Raw genomic sequence first — 12,447 nt, 5'->3', positions numbered from 1 at the left:
AATGGTTTCTTTCTCGAAAAATGATTTTTTTTCCCCTTAGTTTTAGAATGTACTTTCCTTACCTTGCCTGCCCACGCCAATTTTGAACTTGGATTGCTCAGTGTCATCTGAGAGGATGCAGGATTATGGTCTCTCCTGATGTGGAACCCAAGTCCTGAAGTCACAGTGATTGGCATGGTCTCTGGTCACGGCTCCCTCCACACTGCCTAGCCCAGTTCCCCGTGACACTGATGTCCCTGAAGCTGCCACAGCAAGACGGCCTCCCTGTCACAGCTCCCCTGAGAGATCTGTGTTGGCCAGGCCCTGTGGTTTAGCACATACCAGAAACATCTGCAAAAATATCTTGCCATTTGACACAGCAATAAAAGCCTGAGTTGCACAGATTAACCGGGATTTCTTTCAAGTGTTCACACACGTGCCTCTTTAACTCTGGGTGTGAAGCTTATTCTCCCAGCTGTCACCCAGTCACCCATCCAGCCTCAGCTGCAGGCACAGCAATGCGCCCCACATTGAAAAACTCTCTACATACAGGTTCTGGTTTCTCATGATCTCAGCCAAGAATCATTCACGTGAATCTCAGTTCCCTAAAGAGGTGGGAGACTCTACAAAGTTCTTTTTTCTTTTTTTGGCCGCGCGGCGTGGCGTGTTGGATCTTAATTCCCCAACCAGGGATCAAATCCGCGCTCCTTGCAGTGGAAGCTCAATGTTCTAATCACTGGACAGCCAGGGAAGTCCCTACAATGTTCGGAATGAGGCTACCACGGTTGCTGCCGTGGAGCAGGGGCGGGGCGGGGCAGGCAGCCTCAGTGGAGGGTGTTTTCTGGATGTACAGGCCCACCCAGAGGGTAAGCACCACATGCAAGTTCACGCTAAAGAGAAGGTGTGCCCTAACCGCTGCATGTGCCCTTGGGGCCCACTATTACTACATCTTTTCCAGGGCCACGGAGATAAGGATTTCTTAGGCACTTTCTAGAACCACCCTAAATACCACCATCCAAATATCCTACATGTTAACATTTTCAAAGGAGGAGAGGAAACCATTTGCTCCTCTGCCTGGGAAAATGCTCTATTTATAGTGGGGGAAATTATGCTTTCCCTTTGAATTTTCTCTTATGCGTTAAGTATTTGTCCAAGACCTGTTCTCAGACATTATATTCAAACTACATTTCCACCCAAATAAGCTGGCCTCATGCCATCCTTTGTGGAGGTTGGTGGAGAACGTGCTTTTTCAGAAAAATAAACCACACACACACACACACACACACTCCCCTAATGGAAGTTCTCTGCTCTTGAAAAAGGGGTTTTTAGTATTTTAGTATAAGCTTTTTTCAACATGGTTTCTAAACATTCAGAGGCAAAGGCTGTAGCAAATAACTGACCCTAGAAATTACGTTTATTTCCTGTCCCTGTGGTCCAGGTTGAAGGAGGAAACTGAGAACAGATGCAGGTGCTGAGGGCGGGAGCTGTGGCACCGCGGGCCTGGGGCAGCCCCTGGGTGATGTGGGCACGTGACTGTGTGTGCACATGTGCACCCAGGACAGGACACAGGCCCTCAGCACCCAATGCACAAGGCAACCACAAATCAGATTTATGCTGGTAACGACTCACGTTTCCCTATTGACCCACCTGCTCCTTGCCAGGTTTTTGAGGAGGAGCTCATACCATTCCTACACAGCCCGACAGGAAGACATAAACAGAAGCATTTAGTATTTTAAGTTTCACAGTGGTTCGGGTCAAAATTTTTCCTCTCATGGACCTTCGGTCACGTCTATGCATTTTACATTCTCTCCCACAACTGTCCAACTCCAGCTTCAAGAAATAAGCAGTCAGCAAATTGCTAGAGAATACCTGAACTCGACACTGGCTGCTGCTCTATTTTAGGAAGGAAACCTAAAGGAAGGAATTCCTTGAATAGCAGGATGAGCTGAGTTTTAACAATGACTATAAATGTGGCTGTTCGTGTACATATTATGCAAGACAAGTCAACAGTATCACCAAGAACCTCCTAGTCCTTCAATCAGTATCACTTCCCCGGTGGTCACCACAACAGATTCCCTTGTGACGCCTTACTCCTTACACTGAAACTTCAAAATCAGAAACCCAACTAGGAAGTTAAAAAGAGAAAAGAAGTTTACACATTTTAAGATACACGATTTTATTTACATAACTGAGATTATTTTCTTAGTCACCTTGATTACAAAAGCAAATTAACATGGTATGGTTTAATAACCTTTCATAAATAGATTTAACAAATTTTAATAACGGACAGATTGCTACTTAATACTCAGTAATGCTTAATAGTTAGTCATCTCTGCGTATATGCATATGAAAACTCTGTCTGATAGGGCTAATAAGTATGAGTACCTTTATAACTTAGGAATAGACAATTAGATTATGAATCAAGGGTTAATTCCCCATCACTGGGTCAGCCAGTTAGACCTGGAGTTCTCACCCTGCCGAGGACAACCTGCTGCACCCACTCACACTGAGTAGGCATTCTTAATAACTTGAGAAAGTTTATCCCCACTTCTGCATTTAACAAGATTATCATTAAGCACAGCTGAAACCCCAAAATTTACCACAACTAGATATTTGTAAAAGAACGTATCACACAGCGTGTCTGAACAACGGCCCAAACTAAAGCCGCAATGCATCTGCAGTTAAGTGTTTCTCCAGCGCTCTTCCTGGGTGTGTGCACACACATGGGCATGCGCGCGCGCACACACACACACACACACACACACACACACACACACACACGGCTCCTCCACATACTCATCCAAGCCTTCCTGGCCACAAAAATGCCATAATTTTACTGCTTTCGTGAAATGGTTATAAAATCCAGTATTTTAATGAGACGACATTAAGTCCTTTCACAGTGGTTTAAGTATGAAGCCCAGGCAGTGTTTTGGTAACTGACCCTCTCCTGCAAAGTGACAGCGCTGGGACAGAAAGAAGAGCTGCCGGGACTTCCTGAAAGCCACCCGGCAGGATGGGAGGAGTGCTGAGTGTCTGTGACCACAAACAGGCAGTGAAGAATGACAAGAAGCTTACGAGTCACGGTCAGAACCTAAAAAACAAAAAGGTCTTCCCATAGCAGCATTATGTTACAAACACAGGAAGAGTGGACACATGTACCTTTTCACACAAGCTCTATAAGAGCCAAAACACTGTCTTTTCCATCAGAATCGTAATCAGAGGTGTCAATGTCGATGCTACTTCTAACCTAACTAGCTGAACTGTCCCTTTGAAACTGGGCACAAGTTCCACCCCACTAATGTGTGAGATGAGCCTCCGCCACTTTTCAGCACTGGACGGGGGGACGCTGAAGGCTGTGGTGTGCAGGGATTCACCACAAGTCTCTGCGGTCAGCAGTCCTTGGACATGAGGCCACTCCACTCAACGGCCCCACTCCTCCACACACTTCTCGTCAGGGGGTTAGTGATTACTCAGCGATGGGAACAACTGTGTCCTGGGAGCCCTCTCCCCTCACACCACCTACCTACACAGCAAATGCGGCATCATGTCTCTCCACTGTGCTAAATCTAAGAATCATTTTAATCATGATAAAAATCAAATGTCTCCCTAAGAAAAGGTTCCATGATTTAAAAAAAAAAAACATTCTCAGGATCTCGAAGGCTGAGCCGAGGCCTGTCCCGAGGTCCCCTCTCCCTCTCCAGCCCTGGCTGGGCTTTGACAACCCTATGAGGCCTGGCCGGGCTCTCATTCTGAACAAGGACAGGTCGTCTGGGCCAGTTTTTTTTTCCTGCTGCCTTTTTGGTGTGTGTGCTTCATGTTTAAATCGTGTGGCCTCGTTTGGCGGCAACCGGAAAAATCAAACAGTTCGGAGAGTGCGTGAGGGACCCACACGTGTGAGCACGGAGTATGTGGCGCTCACTGCTGAACCCAGACCAGCGCTGGGTGCTGCCGTGGACTGAAGAGGAAGGGACACCTACATGCTGGACTCAGAACACTGGTCCAGAGCGCTAAGTCTGCTGGGAGGGAAAATCACCAGCCAGTGTGAAATGTGCAAGGAGGGGCCAGCAGACTCTCTGTTCTCGGTATGTTTCTTCCCCTGTGAGTCCATTACCTTTCACAAAGAACTGTTAACTATCAAACGTGTCCATTAATTGTGCCGCGGAGGGTGAAACCATCCAGTTAGCATATACACTATCATTTGCATATCTTGGACACCCAGTGTTGGTGCCATCGGCTCTCGTGAGTGGTACAGGACTCTCTTCAGGCCAGTTCGGGTCTGACATGCCTAAAAATGAAAACAGATCATTTGTTCTGCACTGAAGAACCCAAACTCCACGTGCAGACAGTAAGGCCTTGGCAAAACTCCCTTTGAGGTTCAAACCAAACTTCTGGTTTCTGGGCCAACTGCCTGCAGAGTTTCGTGCTCCAGGTTTCCAAAACATGGGTAACATCTGGGCGGAAACATCACGTGCTCTCTGGTAACTGCAGCTTACCAGAAACTACCGATTTGGACTTTTATAAGCTTCAGACTCTCAAATCTGATAAATACTTGTTGACCTGTTGAACTCTTTTTCTAAGGCAGCATGAGGCATCGGCACCTCGCTGTACTACATGGCTTACTGCAGCAGGAAACTTTCTATAAAAAGTTCTCTAACGTAAAGGAGCCTACTTGTCTTCCATCCCAGCCTACCACGGAGGAGAATCTTCCAAACCAAGGGTGCACGCAGGCGAGCCCCACAGCGTCGACAGGACAAATGGCAAGCAGCCCTAGCCAGTAAGGAATCAGTGACCCAGGAGGCATGCAAAAGGAACAATCTCGGCAGAAAAATGCCTGAAACTCCCAAGATTTCAAAACAATCCATGATGAAGTTAGGAAACAGGAAAAAATTTCAAGTACTGAATCGAAGACAAAAGAAGGAGTTTTGGCAAGAACCATATTTACTGTCCATTGCAAGACCACAGCACCACAGACTACGTTCTTTCAAAAAGCATTTTGCTCCAGCTTTTTGCACTGACTTCATAAGTGACAACTGTCATGACAGTTTGTAACGCAAAGGATGTGAAAACAGCAGTCTGCGTGTGTCCTCCCATTCCCCTCCCCCCGCCATTGTGGTCTCCAGCACCAGGTGGCCTCCAAGAGCTGCCTTCCACCCAGGCAGGGTCTGGGGGAGCGGCCACTGGCTGTGCTCTTAGTGCAGGCAGAGTGGTGCTGGCTCCTCCTTTCTAAATTAAATGCCTCCCCGGATCAGGTAAATTTATCCCAGTAGTTAAATTAGAAGTACTATGACTTGATACCCACCCAGGAAATGACTTAGTCATCATTTTCTCAATATCCCCTGAGAGTTCTGCCCTGCTCTCTTTCTTCTCTATCGTCCTAAGTTGCTGGGCAGTGTGGTAATTACACATATTTTCACATCCTTTTAAAAAAACATAATAGTAAAAATGCCTGAATGTAAACGGATGCAAAGTCAGACATTTACAAACAAAAAGGTTCAGAGCAGACTTTGGCTTCATTCAGACCAGAAACACTCTTAAAAAGCATTACAGAGAGTAAGGACAGTGCAGAGAGGAACAACGTGGCTAGAATCTAGTAAATGCATGTGAAATTCTACCATAGAGTTTGTTTTCAATCCACGTGGAGGGGAGGGTTCGAGGGAGGGGAGCGTTATTACAGTCCACCAGGGGCATCTCCTCCTCCGACAGGCCGTCGTCGTACAGCAGGGAATCAGATGGGGTGGACGCGGCCAGGTCCAAGTAGTCCTGGAAGGGAGAGAGGGCTGGTCACCCCGGCGCAGGCCACTACTGGACACGCCCGCCACTCCCTGCCCAAGAGCAGAAGCCCCAGCAGAGTCCCACCCCATGCCTACTGGCCTCTTGTGAGACCGGAGCCCCTCGCCAGGGTGCCAGCACTGAGCTCCTCCAGACCCTGCCTCGCCTGGCCCTGCTCCATGATCCTCATCGCTCCCTCTTCGAAAATCACCTCCTTGGGGGCACAAATGTGCTCCCTCACTGTCCTCGTTCTCTCTCTGCAGCACTGGGGCACCAGGCCCAGCACTGCAGAATCAGCCTGTTTACAAAACCCAAGGCTCTGAGAGAGCTCGCTGCAGTTCCATGACTCATTGCAGGAATGCCAAGAAGCACTCTCCGGCTTCCCTCCAAGCATCTCGAACATCATGTCAGGACTCAGAAATCTGAGGCACTGATGTGGGTTTTGCAGAGGACACTGCTATAGATAGGCTTCAGCTCCCAAGCATGACGATTCTTGAATACCCGCTATTTCCACTTCCCTGGTTAAACGTGTAAAGAATGGTTCCAGCGTTTTGCTGGCTGGTTCTCGGCACTGTTCTAAGAAGGCCATCTCTTGGCATCAGCTATCGCCTTTGTTTGGGACAACCCTGCACTCACAGGGTTCACCCAAACGGTACACTGATGCTCTGATGCTGAGTTTTATTACAAGTGGCCGAGTCCATGCATCTTGCTCTGAAGAAATAACTTTTAGTAAATGTGTCAATGGAAGGACAAAACCACGATGGCAAGGTCTGTGCCTGTTTTGTTTACTTGCGTGCCCAGCATCTAACACAGAACATGGGAGTCAGCAATTGCTTAATCAATGTTAGTGGAAACTTTGTTGACTTCCTCAGTCACCTGGAGTTGTAAATTTGGAGGCACACAGATATGACTGTTTGGCCCACACAGAGGTTTTGGAACTTTAAATGAGTGGCTATTAAAAACTGGGAAACAGGGCTTTCCTGGTGGCGCAGTGGTTGAGAGTCCGCCTGCCGATGCAGGGGACATGGGTTCGTGCCCCGGCCTGGGAAGATCCCACATGCCGCAGAGCGGCTGAGCCCGTGAGCCATGGCCACTGAGCCTGCGCGTCCGGAGCCTGTGCTCTGCAACGGGAGAGGCCACAACAGTGAGAGGCCCGCATACCGCAAACAAACAAAAAAACAAAAAAACTGGGAAACAAAATAAATATCCCTTAAAATTCAGAAGACCTGGCATGCCGGCACTCATGTTCATACAGGTTACAAGTGTCCACAGTGAGGGGCCTTTCAGGGGCAGCTGGTGGGCTCCTGTCTGTCACAGTCTCTGCTGGTCTCTAGTCACTTCCCACCCCCAGCCGGGCCCCTGTCAGCATATGAATTTAGGACACAGTCATTTCAACTCTACTTCCTCATGTTCTGTTATTGAAAATGATTCTGTTTGGCTTTGGAATATTTTCCTTCCTAAGGAAGGAAATTTCCCTTCCTAAGGGTCAAGGTAAAAATCTTGGTTTCTTCCTGATTTAAAAGAAGCCCAAAAGGCCTGGATTAAGGACAAGGGTTCAGTCGCTGGCTCCCCCTGGGGGCAGCACGACCAACTCCCTCCAGGCAGCCTCGCTCTGCCTTCCGCGCTGGGAACTCCACTGACCGGAGGGCGGGAGGCCCACGGGAAGCTGGCACCAGGAATCGTCTCGGGGTACTCACTCTGCTCTTAACCATCATCTTATCCAGGTCTTTGCTGATGTCAGCGAACACTGGCCTCTTGTCTGGCTCCTCCTTCCAGCACTGCAGCATCAGACTGTACCTGATGGGACACACAGGTGGGCGGTGACGATCCAGCAAGGACTGCCCGGTCATGGCCACCAAACTCAGTACAGTGCCCTGGGCCCCGCGGGCTCTGTTCCTGAACCTCAAAGCTGTTTTTGTGTCACTGACATCCTTCTCTGAGGTGGGCCAGAGTTTGAAGGGTCAGCAGGGGCTCACAGCGCCTGGTGCTATGATGGCTAAGGCAGAAATGCTGGTCGTTAAAACTCTTATGAAGGACGAACCGGGTATGAACACAAACACCTGCCAATCACACTCTGACTTGTACCTTCCTCCCTCCCCTGCGGCCCTGGCCTGGTTGCAGGGCTTCCAGAGCTACTGTGTGGGTGTGCGCTGGGCCCCTGCCTGCCAGCCCAGGCCGTCCAGGGAGGTGGAACCTACTCACCCTTGCGCTCCCCCATCTAGCCTCGAGCCAAGCACGTGGCAGGCGCATGACAGACTTCATAGAATGAATGGACCAGTGTCTCTGTGCCTGCATATGACCCCTTCTCATGTGTTCTCAACCTGTCCTCTGAGAATCGTCTGATGGAACCACCATCAGATGAGAAGATTCCGGTGCCCTAGGGCTAGAGGCCAGGCTCCCCCTGCCCACTCCTTGCCTGCCTTTGTGCCGCCACTTGTGTGCTCCCCTATATGTGCCCTTGGGGCCATTCTGAATTACCCACCCCTCTCCGAGCATCCTGGGACAGGTCTCTGGCTTCTGGCTCAAGCTGATCCCTCGGTCTGAAGCACCCTCTCATCCTTCCACCACCTTTCCCCAGGTCCTGCTCCCCCCCCTCACCCCTGTAAGTCCCTCCAGGAGGCCGACCCAGCCCCCAGTGGAGTCAAGGGTCCCCAGCATCTGCCGTCACACCCAAGGGTGGTTCTCTGACTTCTTCCCCGTCATGCCCTGCCTGTCACTACCCGCCACCGAGCTCGCCCTGGGCTGGCACCCAGGGCTGCCCAGGAGCGGGAAGGAATGAGTGCATGTGTCTCATCCCCATCAAAGTCCGGTGTGTCTGTGTCTGAGGAAGCCTGGGCCGGAGCAAAGCCTGCTCACATCTCCTCGCTGCAGTTGTCTGGCCTCTCCATCCGGTAGCCTGTCTTCAGAAGGTTGAAGAGCCGCTCTGGAGGAATCCCAGGGTAGGGGTTGCCCCCCAGGGTCACAATCTCCCACAGCAGGACACCGAAGGACCACCTGCAGGGAACAAGAGGACCAGTGAGTGGTTGCACTGGGTCTGCAGTGCCCTCTGCGCACCAGACACTCATCCCCCCAGCAGCGTCTGACCCCGAGTCCCCAGTACAGAGAGAGGCCCAAGTGCTCACAGCTTCAGCCTGTGCTGACCTAACAGATGGGGTGGGGAATAGAGGTGGGGATGAGCCATCTGCCTGCCCTGCCCCCACCCCTGCCACGCCGCTGCCCAAGCTCAGCCCCCTCACCCGAAAGGGCACACGGCTGGCCCCTGAGGTGATGCTCTGAAGCATCAGAGATGGCACAGGGCAGCCAAGCAAGCACGTCAAAACGTAGGCGGGACCTAGGTCACAGGGCAGAGGGCTCCCTGCACAGTTCCTTCACCTTTTCTTGTGCTTGCAAATTTTAGTAAGATCTTAGAAGAAAATAAAGCACTGCTATAGAAAACATACTTAACTGTGAGAGAAAATTTACTGTGAAGTGGGGACAAAATCATATCACAAAACAGTATTATCACATGAGCCCACTTACAGTAACAAAAAGCATATACCTGCACACCACAGAAAACTCCAGGCCACGCCTGCGAGGGCCAGCAGTAGTTACTTAGGGGTGGTGGGATCCTAGTGGCTTTTAGTCTCTTCATTTTGCTTTCCCCTGCATTTCTTATTTTCTTACGGTCAACTTTGTAATCAGAACACAGTTGTTAAAACTGTCTAAGAACTGCCTTTTCACAGCCCACATTATTCAAAATATGCAAGCCTGTTCAGAGCAGAACACTTGGAAACAAGTCTGTTGTATTTTTGAAAACTATCAAAAATGTAATTGGGGGCTTTCCTGGTGGTGCAGTGGTTGAGAGTCCACCTGCCGATGCAGGGGACACAGGTTCGTGCCCCGGTCCGGGAAGATCCCACATGCCGCGGACCGGCTGGGCCCGTGAGCCATGGCCACTGAGCCTGCGCGTCCGGAGCCTGTGCTCCGCAACAGGAGAGGCCACAACAGTGAGAGGCCCGCGTACAGCCAAAAAAAAAAAATGTAATTGGACCTGGAAGACTGAGTTTTGGTCCCCAACTTGGAGTAGTTTGGGGCACCTGCCTAGAAACTCACTCAAGACCACCTCTGCCTATGGGCGGGGACCAGTCCCCAGGGACCTGCTTGAGCCCAGCCTGTGCTCAGGCCCACAGGAGGGGAACTGTTTGGCTAAGCCTGTGTGTCAGAGACACCCAGAGAGGAGAGGGGAGGGGAGAGGGAGGGAAGCGAGGGGGTCTGCAGCTATGGCTCACACCCTTACCCTCCACCCTTACACTCTGAAAGAAGCAGCTTTCAGAATTACTGCCTGGGCCCTCACCAATTGCTGAGGGAATACACAAAGCCCCAGCAGCTTGGAGGATTTACTCTGGATGGTTGGCATGAGCTGGCAGGCACTCAGGGCCAGCACTGTTCCCCAGTGGAGGTGCTGAGACAGGCGGCATGGCCCTATACACATGTAACCTCCCCCGCTCCCGGGAAGGCAACACCCACTCACACGTCACTCTGGGTGGTGTAGATGTGATCGAAGAGGGACTCGATGGCCATCCACTTGACTGGGATCCGACCCTAAAGAGGGTGTGAAAGCAAGGCATTAACGTAGCTCTGACATCCTGGGAACTGGCGGCGGGTGGGGTGAAGGGGGGCCACGTCCCAGGCTCTTCCAGCTCTGAGCGGATGCTGAGTAATGACACCAGAGTGTTCCTGGGTACAGGATTGGCGCCTCGCAGGGGCCGGAGCCCCAGCCTGGCCCTCCCAGGCTTGGCTGAGACATCAGAGGGAGTCAGCTGGCCTGCCCACATCTACGCAACGTGTGCCTGTCACGCACCACAGCCCTGTTGAGAAGAAACCCAAGAAGTTGATATTGAGCACAAGCCAGGTCCCACTATGGCCGCTTCCCTGGCTGCTGCCGCCCAGTGGGTGGGCCAGGAATACCATGCAGCGACGTCTCCCTTGATTTGAGGGTGAACGAGTTTGGGAAACTGACATCCAGCATTTTCCATCTTGGGGACTTCGGATGCAAACAAACACACTAAAGGCTCTTCTGAGAAGCTCTGAGGGAAGAAATCAGTGTGTGTGCCTTCGGGCTGGTTTTTACCTCTTATTTTATCCCAGGGCCCTTTCAGCATCCTCTGAAAGAGTGCCCCCTACCACAGAGGTGCTGGGGTCAGACCTAACAAATCCTTTCTAATGCAACTCGAGAAATAGCTTTTCAGTACAAATAGGTCAGCCTTAAGGCAGAAATCAATTTTTTTTTAAAAGGCATGCATTAGACTTCAATGCAACGTTTACTATAATTCTTTTTTAAAAAAGTATTCTTGGGCTTTCCTGGTGGTGCAGTGGTTAGGAATCCGCCTCCCAATGCAGGGGACATTGAGCCTGGTCCGGGAAGATCCCACATGCCGCAGTGCAATGAAGCCTGTGCGCCACAACTACTGAGCCTGCACTCTAGAGCCCGTGAGCCACAGCTACTGAGCCCACGCACCTAGAGCCCATGCTCCGCAAAAAGAGAAGCCACTGCAATGAGAAGCCCACGGGCTGCGATGAAGAGCAGTCCCCACTCGCCGCAAATGGAGAAAGCCCGCACACAGCAACGAAAATCCAGCGCAGCCAAAAATAAAAATTAAATAAATGAAAAAAAATTTTCTTTAGGATTTATATCCTTAATGAAGTGTGACTGTTTCGGGGGTGTGTGTTCCTAACAATGCTGCCTACAGCCTGTGCTCTTGGGGGACGTGCTTGGCCACATTGTGCTTCTTGCTTCATGACACGGGGCCTTCCTGAGGACCTATGTGTCAACAGGAAAGCTCTGTCCACCGCCCTCCACAGGGCAGGGAGCAGCCCCTCTCCACTTCCCCTTCAGCACTTCTGAGATGTGCTGTCACAACAGACACCCCAGAAGAAATTAAACATCATCCTCACGGCCCCTGGCAACACCAGGTCTTCTCCTGACCCTCAGAGCAAAGCTGAGGTGTATGCCGTCACTTTTTGTGTTTTTCTTTTTGAGCAGCATATGTTCTGAATGCCAGGCTAGCCGTGTGTCTTGAAGGTACCCGTGAGCTGGCCCTGTCCAGTCTGTCACAGGGAGGCTGCAGGAGAGGGGCTGAGAGGGCAACAGAACTAGAGGGTCAAGACCAATGCCACAGAGAACTGGACCGCGCCAGGGAACCAGATTTCCCGAGAAGGGGCCCTGACCACCTGTTTCAGTGACTCGGAAAAAGCTTCTGAAATCCCTACATTGCGACTCCAGACCCTGTCTCCAGGGCCTCCTGGTGCATCTTCCAAACTCTCTTAGGCAGGGGTTCCCAGGCCCTCGTCCCAGGAGAATCCCCACCTGTAAAGCGATTCATTCCCTTCTGCAAGGAATGAATAGCAAGCTTGGGTTTATTTCATTTCTCTCCTCTAAGCAAAGGACTAAAGGAAACAGTGACCTTCGCCCTGTAGAATCAAGAGGAACAACTGCAGAGAAGAAGGTTGTTATTTCTGCAGTGTTAGGTGACCTTCAAAAAGGATAGTGATCAAAAGCGAGAGAAGCTGCAGGGTCCCCACTACCCAGTGGGCAGCTCCGCAAGACCACGTGTGGCCCTGAGGAAGAGAAGAAACAGACTTGGGGCTGAGTCCTGAGCTGGGTCTCTGGGGACTCAGGACTGCGGAAGGGTTTAGGGATGAGGGCTGGAAATTTATACT

The 12,447-nt window shown here is 50.9% G+C and overlaps 1 protein-coding gene across 13 annotated transcripts in view; it reads right to left on the bottom strand.

Moving 5' to 3' along the window:
- Nucleotides 1–2,195: 2,195 nt before the first annotated feature.
- RET (ret proto-oncogene) overlaps nucleotides 2,196–12,447 on the bottom strand; it is a gene marked incomplete at its 3' end in the record, with an annotated part of 60,980 nt that continues 50,728 nt past the window's right edge. For 7 of the 13 annotated variants that reach the window (XM_082674286.1, XM_082674292.1, XM_082674294.1 and 4 more), the window contains 5 exons: nucleotides 10,259–10,329; nucleotides 8,605–8,742; nucleotides 7,446–7,545; nucleotides 5,592–5,739; nucleotides 2,196–4,264 (listed from right to left, as the gene is read on the bottom strand). In XM_082674286.1, the coding sequence (XP_082530412.1) occupies nucleotides 4,107–4,264; nucleotides 5,592–5,739; nucleotides 7,446–7,545; nucleotides 8,605–8,742; nucleotides 10,259–10,329 (615 nt within the window). Of the gene's footprint in view, nucleotides 4,265–5,559; nucleotides 5,740–7,445; nucleotides 7,546–8,604; nucleotides 8,743–10,258; nucleotides 10,330–12,447 lie in introns of those variants that run through there. The other 6 variants (XM_082674289.1, XM_082674288.1, XM_082674290.1 and 3 more) reach the window with 2 other exon arrangements.

The sequence above is a fragment of the Grampus griseus genome (assembly GCF_964374135.1).
Source record: "Grampus griseus genome assembly, chromosome: 16".
In the NCBI taxonomy this organism is placed as follows: Eukaryota; Metazoa; Chordata; class Mammalia; order Artiodactyla; family Delphinidae; genus Grampus; species Grampus griseus.
This window is presented reverse-complemented; position numbering and strand designations above follow the sequence as displayed.